We start from the raw sequence: 18,107 nt of genomic DNA on the forward strand, positions 1-18,107 counted from the left end.
ACTTGCGATGTGCCTAATCTGAAAACAAATCACCAAGATAAACAAAGAACATTCTAGTACCATGGAGAAGTTTCATATTCACCACAGAGCACCTCCTGAGGTGTGAGAATACTTCAGCTATGTCCCATACCCTCCTTGGTGACTACCCTCCTTGGTGACTATGGAGGCTGCCAATAATGGTGCTAATTAATTCCAACGGTGATGGTGGGTTCTGTGAGAAGGACTCTGTTCGGTAGAACTGAACCAGGATGTCAGTTTGAGTCACACACAGCTATCAGGAGATAACTTTCAGTCACCACTATCTTGACTGGAGTCAAACATAGAGATCCTAAAACTGTTCTCCTAGCTCGTTCTCCAAGAGAAGAGAATATATTTGGGGGTCTATTTCAAAGTTTCCTGCAGTGAGAACACTTACTACATTTACACAGCTCCATAAATGTGCATGGTGCTTTCCTGACAAACGTCAAGGCCCTGCCCTGAAAAAGAGGGCTTTGAAGATGTAAACACATGATTAAATTAAGCTTCACAACAGCACTGGCAGTGGGTAAATACGTACCATTACCCCCCCTTGAAAGATGGAGAAATTGTGGTTGAGAGAAGTACTGTGCCTTGTCCAAAGCTGCACCAAAGAGCATCAGTGACAGAACCAGCACTATCAGAAATTAGGGGTTCTTGCATCCCAGTGGGATCAGCCCATTAGACTTTAGTGCCTCCACAACCTTAGGTACTTTACATGCTACTGTGCCTTTACATGTAAAAGTATATCCTTCCAGATACTTCACTTTACTGGGATAGACTGAAGGGTAGCTGTTTGCCTCATGGGGAAGAAAACACAAGTGAGAAGTTTATGAAGCAGCACAACTGTGATCTACTGGATATATACTGGGGATAATAAAATAAGCACAGGGATGGGAATAGGAGATCACTGGCTCACTGTATGACCTTGGATAAGTGAATGCACCTCTTTGTGCATAAGGTTCCCTGTCTATAAATTGGGGACACTAATGCTTAAAGGATGTAACATGTTTTCTGTGCTATGTAAATGCAAAATATTATTCAATATTTATCATTTTAGCACTTTTTGTAAAAGAACAGTGACCTAAATTATCAAAAATTCACATACAGAAATACATATACATAATCTGTGTGTGCATTTTTGCATCTGCAGTTCTGAAAATTGAGCATTTACAAGGGACAATATTTTCCAACAGAACTTTATAGAAATTAATTTTGATGACAGTTCTGCAACAGCCATGGTTTTTTACATCAGCCTTCATTCAAAATTCTTCAGTGATTCATAATCCTATTCTTGAATGTCTGAGAATTAAAAGGCCAATTTACAGTTGTCAATGCACTTAACCTTACATACAATGCCTTCTTCATTAGCGCTTTAATGTTGTTGCTGTAATTGGCAGGGATCTTTGGGAAGCCTAAGATTTGGTAAATAGGAGGGAAGAACATTCAAAGTACCATTCCGTTGCCAAATTTGCCCTCAGAGGAAATTATGTGTAATAAATGTCAGTGATAATAGAAGTGTCAGATTTACAACTGGCACTTTCATAGGAAATGTCATTGGAATTAATGCTGTACCAGCCCTGGCCCTAATTCTTCCTGACAGAGATCTAGAAGGAGGCAGGCAGGGGAGTGGAGAAGACACCAGGTGGCTGGTCCAAAACTGGCATGATGGTGTCTGTTTTTCTATGATCACCACAAACCTCAGAGTGGGACAAAAAGAAAAGGGCAGGAGAAAAGAGACCTGACCCAGAGAAATAGTAACACTGCTGCATGTGCCTCCCCTCTCTCAGGCCTGGTCCCCACTAAGTCCCCAAATCGGACTAAGGTACGCAAATTCAGCTACGTTAATAACGTAGCTGAATTCGAAGTACCTTAGTCCAAACTTACCGCGGTCCAGACGCGGCAGGAAGTCTCCCCCCGTCGATACCGCGTACTCCTCTCGGCGAGCTGGAGTACCGGCGCCGACTGTGAGCACTTCCGGGATCGATCCGGGATCGATTTATCGCGTCTTAACCAGACGCGATAAATCGATCCCAGAACATCGATGGCGTGCCGCCGGACCAGCCGGTAAGTGAAGACTAGGCCTCAGTATCACCAGCTTCCACTAAGAGGTATGGTGTGTTTGCAGGTCCCACGGGAGTGTTAGTTTACATCATTCTATATGGATTCCATTACCTGATTGGCATAATGGTCACCTCGTAGGCTTAACATTTAATAAATTCCCTATATTCCTTTTTTTTTTTTTTTAACATTTCAATATCACTTGAAAGCAGGCTGTATAAGATTCAAGAAATGGTGTTCATGATATTACATATTCCCTTTTGATACTCATTCCCTGTCTCACGTGTCCCTTACCACATCCACTGAGCAGCCTCACATCACCAAGGAAAGTTCCTTTAATACAGGGGGTATTTGCATACTAAAGGGTCTATTCATCTCTAGGCGTGCAAGAAATTTATGGTTCCAAACTCCATCAAAGTTAATGGGAGTTTTGAGCATTAATTTTTCTTTCACTGAGAGAACAGGCCTCACCGGTTTACGCTGAAGGATGGCCTCAAAGTATTTTAAATGTTAACTTTGTCCTTTTATATTTGCTGGTCAAGACCACCGAAAAACCTGACAAGAGGCCCTTAGCAATTAACGGGAAGTCAGAGAAGTGCTGGGTCCAGAGGACCGCAGACCTGGTTTAATTACAACAAAGGAAGACAGGAGGAAGAGGAGTCCTCTCTCTTTCTGTTTTTCAAGGTAGTGCTAAATAACCCATTAAAAATAAAGTTCAACACAAATATAAATACAACCAACAACAGGGACCCTATTTGAACAGCTAAAGGCAAACACTGCCTTTCTCTCCTTAATAATACTTAACTTACAGAACAAGGTTCGTTTGCAAAGGACAGTAACTCCTCACTTAACGTCCTCCCGCTTAACGTTGTTTCGATGTTACATCCCTGCTCCATTAGGGAACAGGCTCATTTAAAGTTGTGCAATGCTTAGGACTTTCTCGGAGGGAGGGGGAAGAGCGGGGATGCAGCATGCTCGGGGAAGGAGGCAGCGGAGGTGGGGTGAGGGGAGCTTTTGCTGCCAGTGGGTGCAAAGCACCTGTTAATTTTTCACTGTCAACCGAGACTGAACTCTGCCAGCATTCAGCAGGCTGGAAGGGAGGGGGGAAGAGCTTCACAAACATCATTGCTGAGTATAGTATTAAATTGTTTGTTTAAAACTTATACCTGTATTAAATTACTGGTTAAATTTTTTTTACTGTTTATGTATATACTGCCTTTTGTCTGGCAAAAAAAATTTCCTTGGACTCTAACACCCCCCGCCCCCATTTACATTAAATCTTATGGGAAAATTGGATTCGTTTAACATCATTTCGCTTAAAGTTGCATTTTTCAGGAACATAACTACAACATTAAGTGAGGAGTTACTGTAGATTCCAAACATTCAGTAGTCAGTCTTCGCTGCACCCGCTGGGATAGGAAAACATTAATCCCACTTTACAGGTGAGGGAATGGAGGCCTAGAGGCCAAGTGACTTGTCCAAAGTGACAGAGCGCAGATTAAAACTCAAGAACTCACAGACCTGTGCTTAAGCCATTAGACCACATTGCGCTAAACTCACCTCCCTAAGGGCTGAAGTGAATAGTGCACAATTGCCCCCAGAACCTCCCCAATGGAGAGTTTCACAGGCAGATGAAGGTTGCCTTGATTTTTTTCTATGACCACAAAATGGACTGCAGGGGGAGAGGAGAACCAATACCTGCCCAGCCAATGGCCCCCTGGCCCAGCCCTTCCCCACAAGGGGATCCTGGTCTTTCAAATAGGTCCCAGAAATGGGGAGAATAAGCACTATGGAAGCAGCTCAGACTCACCCTTCCACGTGAGAAGGGCTAGAGGCAGAGGGTCCCTTCTCAAGATCTCAAGGGGACCACTGGGGTCCATAGCTCTTTGGGTTCCATCCAGAAGAAAGATGCCATAAGAATAGAAGATACCACCAGTCATTTTTCTTCTAACATTTTATATTTACACAGTTCATAATATCAATGATGACCTCAAGGTCAGACGTTTCCTGACACCAGGGCCGGCTCCAGGCACCAGCTGAGCAAGCTGGTGCTTGGGTCGGCAGATTGTTCGAGGCGGCATTCTGCCCAATCCTAGGGCGGCATGGCTGCTTTTTTTTTTGTTCCGCTCCGGCTGCCCTGTAGGGGGCGGCGGCGTGGAGGATCAGAGCGCCCTGCAGGGCAGTCCTCTTCCTTCCCTCCCCGCCGACCGGAGCGGAGCCCTCGCGGCAGGAGGCGGCGCAGTGGGAGGGGCCGCGTGGCAGCGCCCCTGCTGTAGCCCTGGCCGCCCCCTTCTCTCTCTCTCCCGCCCGCTCCCTCCCCCTCCCCAGCTGGTCCCCCTGCACCCGTGCCGCAGGTGTGTGTTTTTTTTTTTTTTGCTTTGCCGTTCTGGCCGCCCCGTTTTTTGTTTTTTTGTTTTGTTTTTTTTTTTGCTTGGGGCAGCCAAAAAGCCAGAGCCAGCCCTGCCTGACACATTAGACCAGCTGGACTAAGTCCCCCCAGGCCCTCAACTCCATCAGCTGGTCATTAAAAGCCAGAGAATCCCCAGCCTGAAGAGATCATTCATGCTTAATTAATAACAATAAACATATGTTTACTTTATACATGAAACAGAGCATGTCCATTTCTCCAGTACATTAAATCCATCCAAACAGGGAGATTCCATGTTTAGAAAATACTATATGAAGTGTCATTCTCAGATCTCTGCTATCTAATCAAAATGAAAGGAACTTGGGTAGTGAAAGGACAACTTCACACAGTATAGCAAAGATTAATAGCCATGCTCTACTGTGGGAGGGAATGCGATCTAGTGGTTAGCATAAAGACTTGTATCCTCAGGTTTCTGAGACTCTATTCTCAGCTCCATCACCAACTTGCTAGGTGATCAAAGACAAGTCACTTCACATTCCTTTACCTCCTCTTTCCCCTCTGAAAACTTGTATAACAATGTCAACTTATCTAACAGGTATGTTATGGGATTGTAGTAGTATTCTAAAAGGGCTAGGAAATCCTTGGATGAAATGAGCTATAGAAACGCAAAATATTATCTGTAATATCAATCTTACCTCATTTAATGAACACGGGTGATTTATACCTTCTAAACCATTACATTAAAAACCTATCAGTAAGATCATACAGCAAGAGGAAAAACGTCAGTATACAGCCACATTCTATTCAGCACATCAGATACCAACAATCACATGTAAACTTCTCTCATATTTAATCTGTTAAAAAAAAGTATCACCTTTTGTCTCACAAGAGAGAGACATGCTCCAATAAATTTTTCAACAGAAAAACAAGTGGATTGGTATGGTGAGGGGGGGAGAGAGAACAGTTTTACCAAGATGGCTAACATAAATGGGTCCTCTCGAATACTGAAATGAAAACACAGGATTAGAATGCATCATGAAAAGACGTGTAAGCACGGACACATATCCTGAAAATTAATACTCCACAGTCAAATAGATCATTACGTTCCTCTGCCTAATTGTCTCCCTATTCCTCACTGTTTTGACTTCAATAGACAACCTTTCTGCTATAGAACCTTAGCCAAAAAAACCAAACTAAATTATAGAAAAGCCAATGACGTCTCCATTCAGTCTATTTCTTTAGCTGCATTTCAGTGTTAATGTACAAATGATCTGGGACCGTCTCAATACTTAAAATTATCTTCCTTAGCTGATACAGCAAACATCTTACTGATAAGAAACAAAAGCATCAACAAATATTCAAACATATCACACAAATTATGAACGACTGTTAAAAATTCCACCAGTCATTTCCCTCTCTCACTAGGTGTTTTTCTCTTAGATATATGTTCTCCCTCCACTCCTGTTCAATTTATCTGCATTTAGACATAACTGATGCAAGTCTCAGTCATGTTTGATGTTTATATGCCACTATGCTTATAGCCTATTTTTTAAAGTTTCTTTAGTGTACTAACGTCTCAATAATAAAATCGATTGGTTTCTTTTCGAAGGTTAAAAAGAAATGAAAACACAAACAGATTCACAGGCATAAATGACAATTTCCATTCTGTTTGCTCGTTCGTTAAGCAGAATGCCTACCTTTCCCAGTAGTCATAATCTGCAGTGATCCTGAGATGCTAATAAAGAGCACAGTGCTCTAAAAGCAGCCCTACAGTACATCTCTCAGTAACTTAAGCACCAGTAAACTCTCCACCCTCCCAAACGGCTTCTCAGTGTGACCTAGCACAGACGACAACTGCTACCCCTATTCCAAAATAAAAGCCTACTCTGCGCTCAGCTGAGCAACATTTGTCCTCCCGAGACTGTTCTTTCACTTCACTCTTTATTTTAAAAGTGTCATGACATCAGAACAGGATCCAGTAGGATGTTTGTCAAAAAGAAAATCCAGATCACTTCTGCCCACTTCTCTGATTGTTTTCTAGGAAACTCGCAGAGCTAATCTGAGGGATCCATTTATGTCTTGTATACCATGCTCAACACTGTGTTATTATTATTATTAGCTATCTGTACTACCTAGGAGCCCTAGTCCTGGACCAGGACAGCACTGTTTTATAAGAGCACCTTATACATTCAAAAGGGCATGACAAGGACCTTCATTGTCTTCTACATGCCTCAAAGGTAGGAGTCTATTTCTTTTCTCTCCTTTTTCAAGCGAATGCTCGGTCAATTAAATTAATTTTTCTTTTCATCACCAAGGCAGCGAGATTCATAGAACACAAACCCGAATGGACAATTAAGCATGCAATGAAGTGTGAATCCAGAAAAACACAATGTGTTTGCTAGTTCAATCCTCTTGAGACACTACAAAAAGCATCCCTTTCAATTTTGTAATTTCCTTGTTTGTAAGTGGCTTGCTACACACACAACATCACAGCTGCAGAAACACTGCAGCACAGAAAATCTTCCCCTATCATGTCAAAATAGCATACTTGCTATAGTCTATAACTGGAATGGCAGAGGAAAGTCTAGAAAATTACTAGTTTTCACCTAATCACTTCCACATCCTCAAGATCATTATAAACAAACTGAGAAACAAAACAGGATTAATGCAAAGTATAGTATGGCCACATTAGACTAAACATCCCCTTCACTGTAAATAACAAGAGTATCGAAGAGTAAAATTCATCTTTCTTCTCAGGCCTTTGGCTGGGATGGGTTTATTGTGATCGCTATCAGTGGTGTTGATTTATTATTAATAAATTATACTATTTTTCTTTGAAGGGGGATTAAGCAGGCCATTATTATTATATGATGAATGCCTGTGTGTGTAGTGGGCCCCATTCTAAACAGAAATCAATAAGCAGCCGCTTGAGATGTGTGTTATTAGTATAAAGTACTCAAAGCTGCTATGCTAAGGGAAAGCTATGTGGTAAACAATTCATGTCACAAAAGTATGAATCCAAATCCTCAGAGTTTTTTTTAGCCCCATCCTTACAGGTAAAATTCCCTTCAAAATCCATGAGGACTTTGCCTGAATAAGGAGCAAGGTTCACACTGACCCCATGGCAAACTGTCGAAAGGCCACAAAAGTTTTTCTTGCATACCCCACTTATTGGTTAAAAGGGATTCCCCTCGTTCTGCACAGAGACAGGCGCCATCCTACAGGGATGGGTGCTGCTCTGCTAGCCCCACTTCTCCTTGCAGTAGCCACACTGATCCTGGCTGCTCAGAGCTTCCAGCTGTCAGACCTCCCACCTGGATTTCCACTGCCTCAACTTCACCTCCTACCCATCCCTGCGCCCTGCTCCACGAAGTGCCCAATCCAAGCAGAGAATCCCATTGGGGGTAGGGAGAGGAGAATATCTGGGCATCCACCCACCCACCCACCCCCCAGTCACACAAGAAAAGGGGTTATCCTCTACGCATGGACCACTGTGGAACTATCTGGTCCAGAGGATGACTTCAAGATTTGGTGTATGGAATTTAGATATAAAACATAGTGTTTAATGGCAAACAATATCAGATTGGAATTTTGTAATGATCAGTGGGATTAAAAATTATGTATCAGAGACTTTGTTTACCAACAGTTTTGTTCGCTCATGATACGATTGTCATTTCCAATCGGTCTACTGTTCTGAATAGGAGAAAATGACTACATTGTAATATTGATCATTAACCTTTAGTTACTGCTTGATCATGTGCTTAACCTGATCCTTTCTGAAACTTGAATTTAGAACTCTGTGTAGTTAGAGCTTGACCCAAAGCCCACTGCAGTCAATGGAAAAACACTGATTTCAACAAGCTTTGGTTCAAGCCCTCCTAGGCCTAAATCCAGGAAAAGCAGAACAGTGGGGATTTCTGAGAGTAAATTAAATCTACATTTATGTCCAAGGGCCTCCCTCCATACCACATCCAATTAAAGACCATCATGTGATGCCATATGAAGACGGCAACTGACTAGGCCTACAATTATTGGCTCTTTCATGCTGAAAATCTATTTCTCCCAGGGATACAAGTATATCTGCATAATTAGCAAAGGCAGTTACACAAAAAATAATTAGCTTGTTGAAAGCCAAAAAGGGGAAAAAACTGTAATTTTTGCCTCAAGAGGTTGACTAATTATATGTAAAAAACAAAACAGATACATCAAGAATCATCGAGAAATCCAACGTTCACCTTAGCTCCATTTTCTGGCTGTAAGGCTTTCTGGTAACCTAGCAACATACTTACAAAGATGAAATCCTCTCCTCTGTCTGCTATATAAACGAAATCCACTTCAAATTACTATTCGGACCTTCCCCCCCACACATACACAACTGTTGTTTTATTCATAATACTATTAAGTCTTAAAGCAAAGTCCAGATTCACAGGGAACAATATGAAGTGTTTCTCAACATCAATTTGAGGAAACTGTGATGAACCATGGTGTAAAAAAAATGCTGGAATTGTTATTTGGAAAAAAATACAATGACTCAAATTCTGATCACGGTTACACCGGTGTAAATCCACTGGCTGCAGTAGTATTTCTCTAGATTTATATCAGCGTTACTGATAGCAGAACATATCCCATTATTTTGATCAGTGTTACTCGTAAACTGAATGTCTCACTATTCAGACCAAAAAATATTGCTTATCCTCTGTTATGAAATACTGTTTGTTCAAGACAGTCCTAAATGACTTACAGCGCACTTCCCAAAAAGTACTCTCAATATACATAAACTCTCACTCTAGCTGCTGGTTTCTTTTACATAAACATTGGTGATCTGATAAATACATCTATATCCAAGTCAGTACACTTTGAGAGCTAAAAGATCAGTTTCAGTTATAGTTTTCCGTTGTCTGATTATCTTGGCACATACCACTTTCAGTGAAAACAATCATTTCCTTTCTGCCTGCCTAACTCCCCTGCACATCAGTATAAGGCAGGTGTGACAACCATTTCTGAACCCTGTCATAGTTAGCACAGGTCAGTGCTCCTGGGTGGCCAGGACTCTATTACGAACCGCCCCGTTTGCCAAAAGTACGCTCACAGCTCCACCAAGGAAGCCTCAGGCATGGTTTCAAAACATGGTTCTAACATGTGTGGACACAGGGGTAACTTCATTTGTTCTCACCTGTCTTATAACCATGCTAGAGGGCCATGCTCTAACCCTGAACAATAGCAAGGCTAAAACAGTGGGTGAAATCCTGGCCCCACTAAAATCAATAGGAATTCTGCCACTGACTTTAGTGTTGCCAGCATTTCATCAATAGTTTTCTAACATGATCATCACAGGAATTTTCTGTCTAGACACATCTACATAAACCACATTATAACATGCTTTGGGGACAGTGATGTTTAAACATGATGATTTCTGTGTGAAGACAGGGACTTACTGTCTTCAAAAATGGCATTTAATCCTGTTTACAGGAATCTGTATAGAACAGTGGTTTTCAACCTTTTTTTATTTGCAGGCCCCTAAAAATTTCTATTGGAGGTGCGGATGCTTTGGAAATCTTAGGCATCATCTGCAGACTCCCAGGGGTCCGTGGAGCACAGGTTGAAAACTACTAGTGTAGAGAAAGGCTGAGGCTTTATCTACATGGAGCTTTTTCCCTATGACACGGCTGTAGCATCCTGGGGGCTAATACTAGTGCAGACAAGGCACGGGTCTGGGCTAACTCTAGTACTGATGGAGCTGCATCAGTCCCACCATTATCCTGCTCAGATAATTGTGCATTTAAACTGCTGCCAGCTGACCTACACTCCCACACTCCCACTACTGCAAGAGGAGAAACGCAGTGCAGACACAGCCTAAAAGGAGCAGTCTTCATGCTAATAAGGTAGAGAGCCTGGCACTAAGCACTGCCATCTGCCAAACTCCAAAAGGGATCAGCAGATTCATGAAGCTGTTTCCTGTGAAAAGCTAAGCTTTGGGGTGCACATTATTTATTACCTTTCCCGTAAACTCTGGTGGATGTTGATAGTATCTCCTTTGTTCTAAAAGCAGGGATAAAACAGAACCTCTCTGGACAACAAGTCTGTCTTTAGGCCACAATGAAATGTGTGATCAAGGCTGAAGACAAGTCACATTTACTGTCTAATACCATCGCTAGAGGGCATCATCTGAACATAAAGATTTATTGCACCAAGTTTGTTCATACATTGGATAGAGAGAGGAAAGGAGGAGGCTGGGGGTGGTGCCAGTCAGGCAGAGGGGATGAATCTGCCTACAACACCAAGGGAAATTGAAAAGTCTGAGAATTTTCTTCTCAGTTAACTCACCACACTCTCTCACACACAGGTGTTTTGCTTATACCTATGAATAGTTATGCTTCTATTAAAAAACAGCAAAACATATTTAAAGTGGTGTTTTAAAAAAAAAATCAAGAAAATAATATATTGTGTATGTTTAGTGAATCAGGACAAGGTGACTTTCAATAAGTCAAGAACAGTTATTTAGAAAAGACCCATCTCTCTTCCCCCAGTTATCTACTTCATGATACTTTTACAGTTTTGGAGCCTGTAGCCATGGTACCTGAGGCACCTGTGAGACTACACAAAGCGCTGAGATGTTAAAGAATGTCCTGGGGGCTAGAGAAATCTCCTAAGGGCCTGGGGTTAGGCAGGTTAAGGAGCTGATACCCTTCTCAGTTATATCCAGTGTATAATAATTATACAGCTAAAGTCTTGCTCTTGAAATCTGAAACAACTCCCCTTTTTCTACTCTCCAGCAAAACGTTTTCTTAATGGTGACTCTTTCCTTGAATACAAACTATTGTCCTAGCCATATAGGCTTGTGATCCATCTGATTTTCCTCCAGAACTGCCCTCACATTATTCAGATAATCCACTTGCAAGTTGAGCTTGTGGCATGTTAATAGGTTCCAAGGCAGCTTCCAATGGCAATGAATCATCACCACCTCACATCATTTCAGTGCAGTGGGGCTCTATTGACAAAATGTGGTAACATGACATCACAACACCATGATGCACAAGTATGTCCCATCAAACTCCAACAAGTGCCAGCACTACATATGACATAACCAGCTGAACTCCTTTTAAGGAGAACCTGTCTTAGATACATCTAGAGTCCACATTAGCATCTCTCATTAAGACATAATGGACCACATTCATCCACATTCACGGAAAAAGGGGTAAACAGTGAGATGGCAAAATCTGCAGATGATACAAAACTACTCAAGATAATTAAGTCCCAAGCAGACTGCAAAGAGCTACAAAAGGACCTCTCAAAACTGGGTGACTGGGCAACAAAATGGCAGATGAAATTCAATGTTGATAAATGCAAAGTAACGCACACTGGAAAACATAATCCCAATTATACATTTACAATGATGGGGTCTAAATTAGCTGTTACCACTCAAGAAAGATCTTGGCATCATTGTGGATAGTTCTCTGAAAACATCCATTCAATGTGCAGCGGCAGTCAAAAAAGTGAACAGAATGTTGGGAATCATTAAGAAAGGGATAGATGATAAGACAGAAAATATCCTATTGCCTCTATATAAATCCATGGTACGCCCACACCTTGAATACTGCGTGCAGATGTGGTCGCCTCATCTCAAAAAATATATATTGGACTTGGAAAAGTTACAGAAAAGGGCAACAAAAATGATTAAGAGTATGGAACGGCTTCCGTATGAGGAGAGATTAATAAGACTGGGACTTTTCAGCTTGGAAATTTGATGACTAAAAGGGGATATGATAGAGATCAATAAAATCATGATTGGTGTGGAGAAAGTAAATAAGGAAATGTTATTTACACCTTCTCATAACACAAGCACCAGGGGTCACCAAATGAAATTAATAGGCAGCAGGTTTAAAACAAAAAAAAAAAAGGAAGTATTTTTTCACATAATGCACAGTCAGTTTGTGGAAATCTTTGCCAGAGGATGTTGTGAAGGCCAAGACTATAACAGGGTTCAAAAAAGAACTAGATAAATGGAGGATAGGTCCATCAATGGCTATTAGTCAGCATGGACAGGGATGGTGTCCCTAGCCTCTGTTTGCCAGAAGCTGGGAATGGGCGACAGAGAATGGATCATTTGTTGATTACCTGTTCTGCTCATTCCCTTTGGGGCACCTGGCATTGGCCACTGTTGGAAGACAGGATACTGGGCTAAATGGACCTTTGGTCTGACCCAGTATGGCCGCCCTTATTTTCTTTGTCTAACTTCATTGACATCAATTAAGTTAGAATCATAGAATATCATAGAATCATAGAATATCAGGTTGGAAGGGACCTCAGGAGGTCATCTAGTCCAACCCCCTGCTCAAAGCAGGACCAATTCCCAACTAAATCATCCCAGCCAGGGCTTTGTCAAGCCGGGCCTTAAAAACCTCCAAGGAAGGATCGGGGTGAATTCAGCCCAACTTGTCCTGGTCATTCAATAGATTGAACTAAATTTAGAGTAACTTGGTGAACCACTGCAGTGTTTGATAAAGGTGTAAATTGTTCCTTCCCACTTCTCGATATAGACAAGAACATTGGTTCTCAGTTACATTCTTCTGAACAACAAAAAACATCCTTTATGGTGAAGAAACTTCAGATTCTCCTCCACTGTAAACAAACACAATTTCCCCCATATTCAGCTTAGTGTTTTATCCCACTCCATCACACATTGAAGTGCATGAACTAGACTTCACCATTCCCAGATGTACAGGAAAAAATATAACATTTTGGAATGAGGCACACAACTTATTTTATGAATTTCCCCAACACTGATAATTCACAAAAAAATGGAGACCATCACAGTATTCTACTTACCACCTGCACCCTGGATCATGTTTCCAGATTTTTGGACCTCATCGAATTTTGTAAAAATTACATTCAACCTGTTTGAAAGTTAAAGAAAATGCATTGCATAATGAGTAACCAAAGTGAATTACTGTGGCCCCTGTAACTTAGAATGCTAATTAAGGGACCAATTCTGCTCCCACTGAAGTCAATGGGACTTTCACCATTGACTTCTATGAGAACAAGATGAGGACCTAAACTATTTTATGTATCACATATAGATACAATATTTGATTATTAATAAACAAAGAGGAAACAGAGAAAAGACAGAGACACCAGGTGACATATTATAGGCAGGACTGGCAGCACCGCTATTATTAAGGTTGCCATTCCCATTACAAAACCCAGTTTCCTGTTGCTTATGACTTTGCTGTACTTTAACCATTTGCAGAATTGTTAATAAAGGAGAAGTCTTGGGTTTTAAAGAACATTCTTGTTTGGCCGTGACATTTCTTTTCTGTTCGTGCCTTGTTTTCACCTGGGCATTTCCACTGCAGCAGGAAATCTTTAGCCCAGCACAATATGCCAGCCTATGGAGTTTAGTCCTCAGAGAGATTGCGGCAGACCTTTATGAGGGTGCACACGGAGGCAGGGGGACATACTGCAGCCTAGACAGCCCCCACCACCGCCCCACATACCAGATCTTGATGAAACAATTCCTTCCCAAGCTTCCCTTGGGGTAATGCAGCTCCACACCACCCCTGCTTGGCCCAGGGGCTAATTGACACAACCTGACCTTTAATGTCTAAAACATTCTACACCAAGCAAAACCAAAAAACTTCTCACTCTGCCAAACATTCATTGCACATAACACACACACGCTGTAAGCTTGAAAGCAAAGCACAAAACAATTCATTGCAACTCATATTAGCCCATTTTATAGACATGGAAGTTGAGGCTGTGAGGTTAAGAGACAATAATATAAATCATAATGATCCCTGATGGGCTGCAAAAAGTCCCTTGTTCCCTTGTTCTGGAGTTTTAGACTGTGCACGTTGTAATGGTCAAAGTGTCAACAGTCCCTCTTCTATCAATGAGCATGCTAACAACATCCTGAGTCCTATGACAGCCTGCCCTTGGAAAACAAGGGGAACCATATCTTGTGACAGCTAAGACCACATTGGCCCTTTGCCAGGAGCCAGAGCACAACATCAACATTTATCAGACTTATTTAAAAAAAATCAGATCTGAATGCACTTCTCCAGAATCTTTGCTAGTACTTATTCCATCCTTGGCAACGACTAGAAGGTACTTAGTGTCTGAGATCCCCACCAATGAAAATCTAAACAATTCACAGGACCAGGACAGAGAAAGATCAGACTTCGGCTCAAACCTATCTATCTGTGGGTCTCTGCTAACTGAACTGTATCTTCTCATGCCCACCTTTAAGACTCGGCCTGCGTTTGTTCTTACTTCCACCTACCCACCTTCTCATGCCCCTCACCCCTCCACCTCTGCTCGCCTAATCACTCCCTCGGTCTTCTCCACCCATCTCAGCTCTGACTTATTATGCTTCCCCAAAGCTTACATCCGCTTCCTGCTTCCCCTGCACTACACACACATACACTCTCTTCCCGTTCCTCTTTCATACGCCTCCTTCGGATCCACTTCTTTCTCAAAGACTTCCGGCAATCATCTCCTCTCTATGTCTCTTTACTACTTAGTCTCATCTATGGAACCCTATATTCCACTGATCTAAGCCAGGGCCTTATCCTGTGTGGTGCACCCTGTAAGCACCCTGAGTGGGGGAAGTTCATATACTCAGCATTTAGCCCCATTGGACAGATTTTCAAAGGAGCTCTGGATGTTTTCATGTTTTTCAATTTGAATGAAAATAGTGTCCCAAATTCTCCAGGGGGTTGCACTAGCATAAATGATAGGAGTAGTTAGCCCATGGAGCTTTTACACATATTTAAATGTTCCCCTGCATTGCTATGAACCCGTGAAGGTGGGAACCAGAAAGTGAAACTGACACCTTTCAATCTGAATGAGGAGCAAAAAGTAAACAAACTGCATACACTGACTTCATACTTTCCATGAGTTTAAATCTGAAGGGACAATTATGTCATTTAGTCTGACCTCCTCCATACAACAGGCCTTCAAATTTTACACAGTGATTCCTATATCAAGCCCAATAACTTGTGGAATTTTATTTCAGTTTTCAAAATACTGTAATCTAAGGTATCGTTATGCAGACAAGACTAATACATGCAAAAACTGTTTGGTTTAAATAGACAGTGTTGCAAGTTCTCACAACTATACTGCATCTCCCAATATTTGCTGTTTTTCTTAAAGTCCCAGCTCTTGGAAGAAGTGATTACTTGAGGATCTCAGCTTCCATTTAAAACAGAAGTAAGTTTCTAGCCCTTATGGTTGTAGAGAAAAATCTTGAAAATATGGCCCAACTGAACCTTAAAGGTTCAAACACCAGGAGGTAAATATAAAGAGACCAACAAGTATAATTTTTTTAAAGATCTCACAATTGCTGAGTATATGGTTTTTATCCTGCCGATCTCCTTTTAACTGTGTGTCCATTTACCAGTCTGAACTGGCTGCTCCTAAGGCCAGAAGGGACCATTATGATCATCTAGTCTGACCTGAGGTATAACCCAGGCTATAAAACTTCCCCAAAATAATTCCTAGAGCAGATCTTTTAGAAAAACATCCACTCTTGATCTAAAAATGGTCAGTAACGGAGAATCCACCGCGACCCTTGGTAAACTGTTCCAATGGTTAATTATTCTCACTGTTAAAAATTTACATCTTATTGAATACTTCTGCCTTTTCTGCATTATTATTGATAATTCTATCATTTCCATCTAGCAAAGGACCAATACCATTACCAGGTTTCTTTTTGTTCTTAATATATTTAATATACATGCAAGACCTATGGAGTCCAGGAGGCAGTAACCAAGCAGAATGTTGCAACATAAACACATTACCTTTGAATTACAAGAAACCCAAGGATCACTTCCTGCACAGGTCCAGTAACACCCCAACCACACCAAGAAATCTGTTATCTATACCCAGGCATTCAGATTCCACAGAATATGCTCCCGGGAGAAAGTCTGGATACACACCTTAACACACTCAAAACCAACTTCACCAAACAAGGATACGCCAGAGAAGTAGATCACATCATGGAACGGGCCACCCAAATACCCCAAGAAAACCTACCTCAATACAGAAATAAAACCCCCTCTGACCACGCACCCCTAGTTGTCACCAACCATCTCACCCTGGAACCTATATAGGATATCATCAAACAACTACATTCTGAGATAAATCTTTTCTGAACACCCTCTTCTGGCCTTCAAACAACCCCCAACCTCTCCAAGCTCATCATCAGAAGCAAACTTCCCACAGACCAGGACACACCAAGTCAAAGCGGCACCAGACCCTGTCAGAACAACAGATGCAAAACCTGCAGACATATCTCCACTGCTTCAATGGTCAATACTACCCCACAACATGCATTTCAAGAGCCATGGGTCCTATACATGCCTATCTCCACACTCATCCAGTGCACTAAATGCCCCACTAGCAACTATATGGATGAAACCAGACAATCCCTACATTCTCAAATGAACTCACACAGGGAAAATAATAAAAGACAAACAAAACCACCCAAGCACCTGTGGGTGAACACTTTTCGTTAAGCGATCACTCTATATCTGACCTCATCCTCAAAGGAAACCTGCACAACACTTTCAAAAGACAAGCCTGGGACCTTAAATTCATAACTTTGCTAGACACTAAAAATCATGAACTGAATAGACACACTGGATTTATGGCTTATTTCAACAATCAGTAACCCACTAACAAACCTTGCTCAGTTGCCACCCCCTCCCCTTTCTTTCCGCCCGATGACTGGAGAGGTGTTAGCGAGCCACTTCACCTTTAATGGTCCCTTGAAATATTAACTACTTACGCTAAACAATCTGTTCCACTGTATTTAGCAGTGACACACGGAGTTAGTTTCCGAGGCCTGAAAAAGAGCTCTGTGCAAGATCCAAAGATTGTCTCTGGGTATGTCTACGCAGCAGCTAGACACCCACGGCCAGCCTATGCCTGCGGACTCGGGCTCGCAGAGCTCCAGCTGCGGGGCTGTTTCACTGCTGTGTAGACATCTGGGCTCCGGCTGGAGCCCAGGCTCTAGGACCCTGTGAGGTGGGAGGGTCCCAAAGCTCAGGCTCCAGCCTGAGCCCACAAGTCTACACAACAGTGAAAGTGTCCCAGAGCCTGAGTCCCACAAGCCCAAGTTGGCTGGCACGGGCCAGCTGCGCGTTTTTCTTTGTTGTGTAGACATATCCTCCCTCGCCAACACAAGCTGGTCCAATAAAAAAATATTACCTCACCCACCTTGTCTCTCTAATGTCCTGGGACCGACACGGCATACATTTGAGAGTTACATTTTCTAGGACTTATGTGATATTTTTTAAAATACTTTCCACAGATGCTATGGCCCCAATCCTGTGAACACTTACGTATGTGCTTAACTTTCTGCAGGTGAATAGTCCCTATCAGCTTTACTCCATTGAGTAAAGTTAAGTGCATGCAAAATGTTTGCAGAATCGGAGCCTAAGGGCCCAATCCCACAAAAAGACTCGCATGCATAGTCCCTAAATGCAGCAATAATGAAAAAGAAACCAAGAAAGGCAGAAAGAATGGATATTCTTCACTCACCGAGACTGTGGTAATCCTTTTTTACTGAGATCTGCCCTTACACGTTCACCTACATGTCTGTAAATTTCCACTAGGCTGTTTATTGCTGCATCTCGAACCTAAATAGTAGAGAAGAGATTTA

At 42.0% G+C, this 18,107-nt stretch overlaps 1 protein-coding gene across 19 annotated transcripts in view; it reads right to left on the reverse strand.

Annotated features, from left to right (window-relative positions):
* Window positions 1-18,107, reverse strand: part of CLASP1 (cytoplasmic linker associated protein 1) — a 265,392-nt gene that overhangs the window by 165,539 nt on the left and 81,746 nt on the right. For all 19 annotated transcript variants that reach the window (XM_042843075.2, XM_042843076.2, XM_065561475.1 and 16 more), the window contains exons 7-8: window positions 17,987-18,084; window positions 13,271-13,338 (exon numbers count right to left, since the gene is read on the reverse strand). In XM_042843075.2, coding sequence (XP_042699009.2) covers window positions 13,271-13,338; window positions 17,987-18,084 — 166 coding nt within the window. The remainder of the gene's footprint in view (window positions 1-13,270; window positions 13,339-17,986; window positions 18,085-18,107) is intronic.

Source organism: Chrysemys picta, chromosome 11 (genome assembly GCF_011386835.1).
Source record: "Chrysemys picta bellii isolate R12L10 chromosome 11, ASM1138683v2, whole genome shotgun sequence".
Lineage (NCBI taxonomy): Eukaryota > Metazoa > Chordata > Testudines > Emydidae > Chrysemys > Chrysemys picta.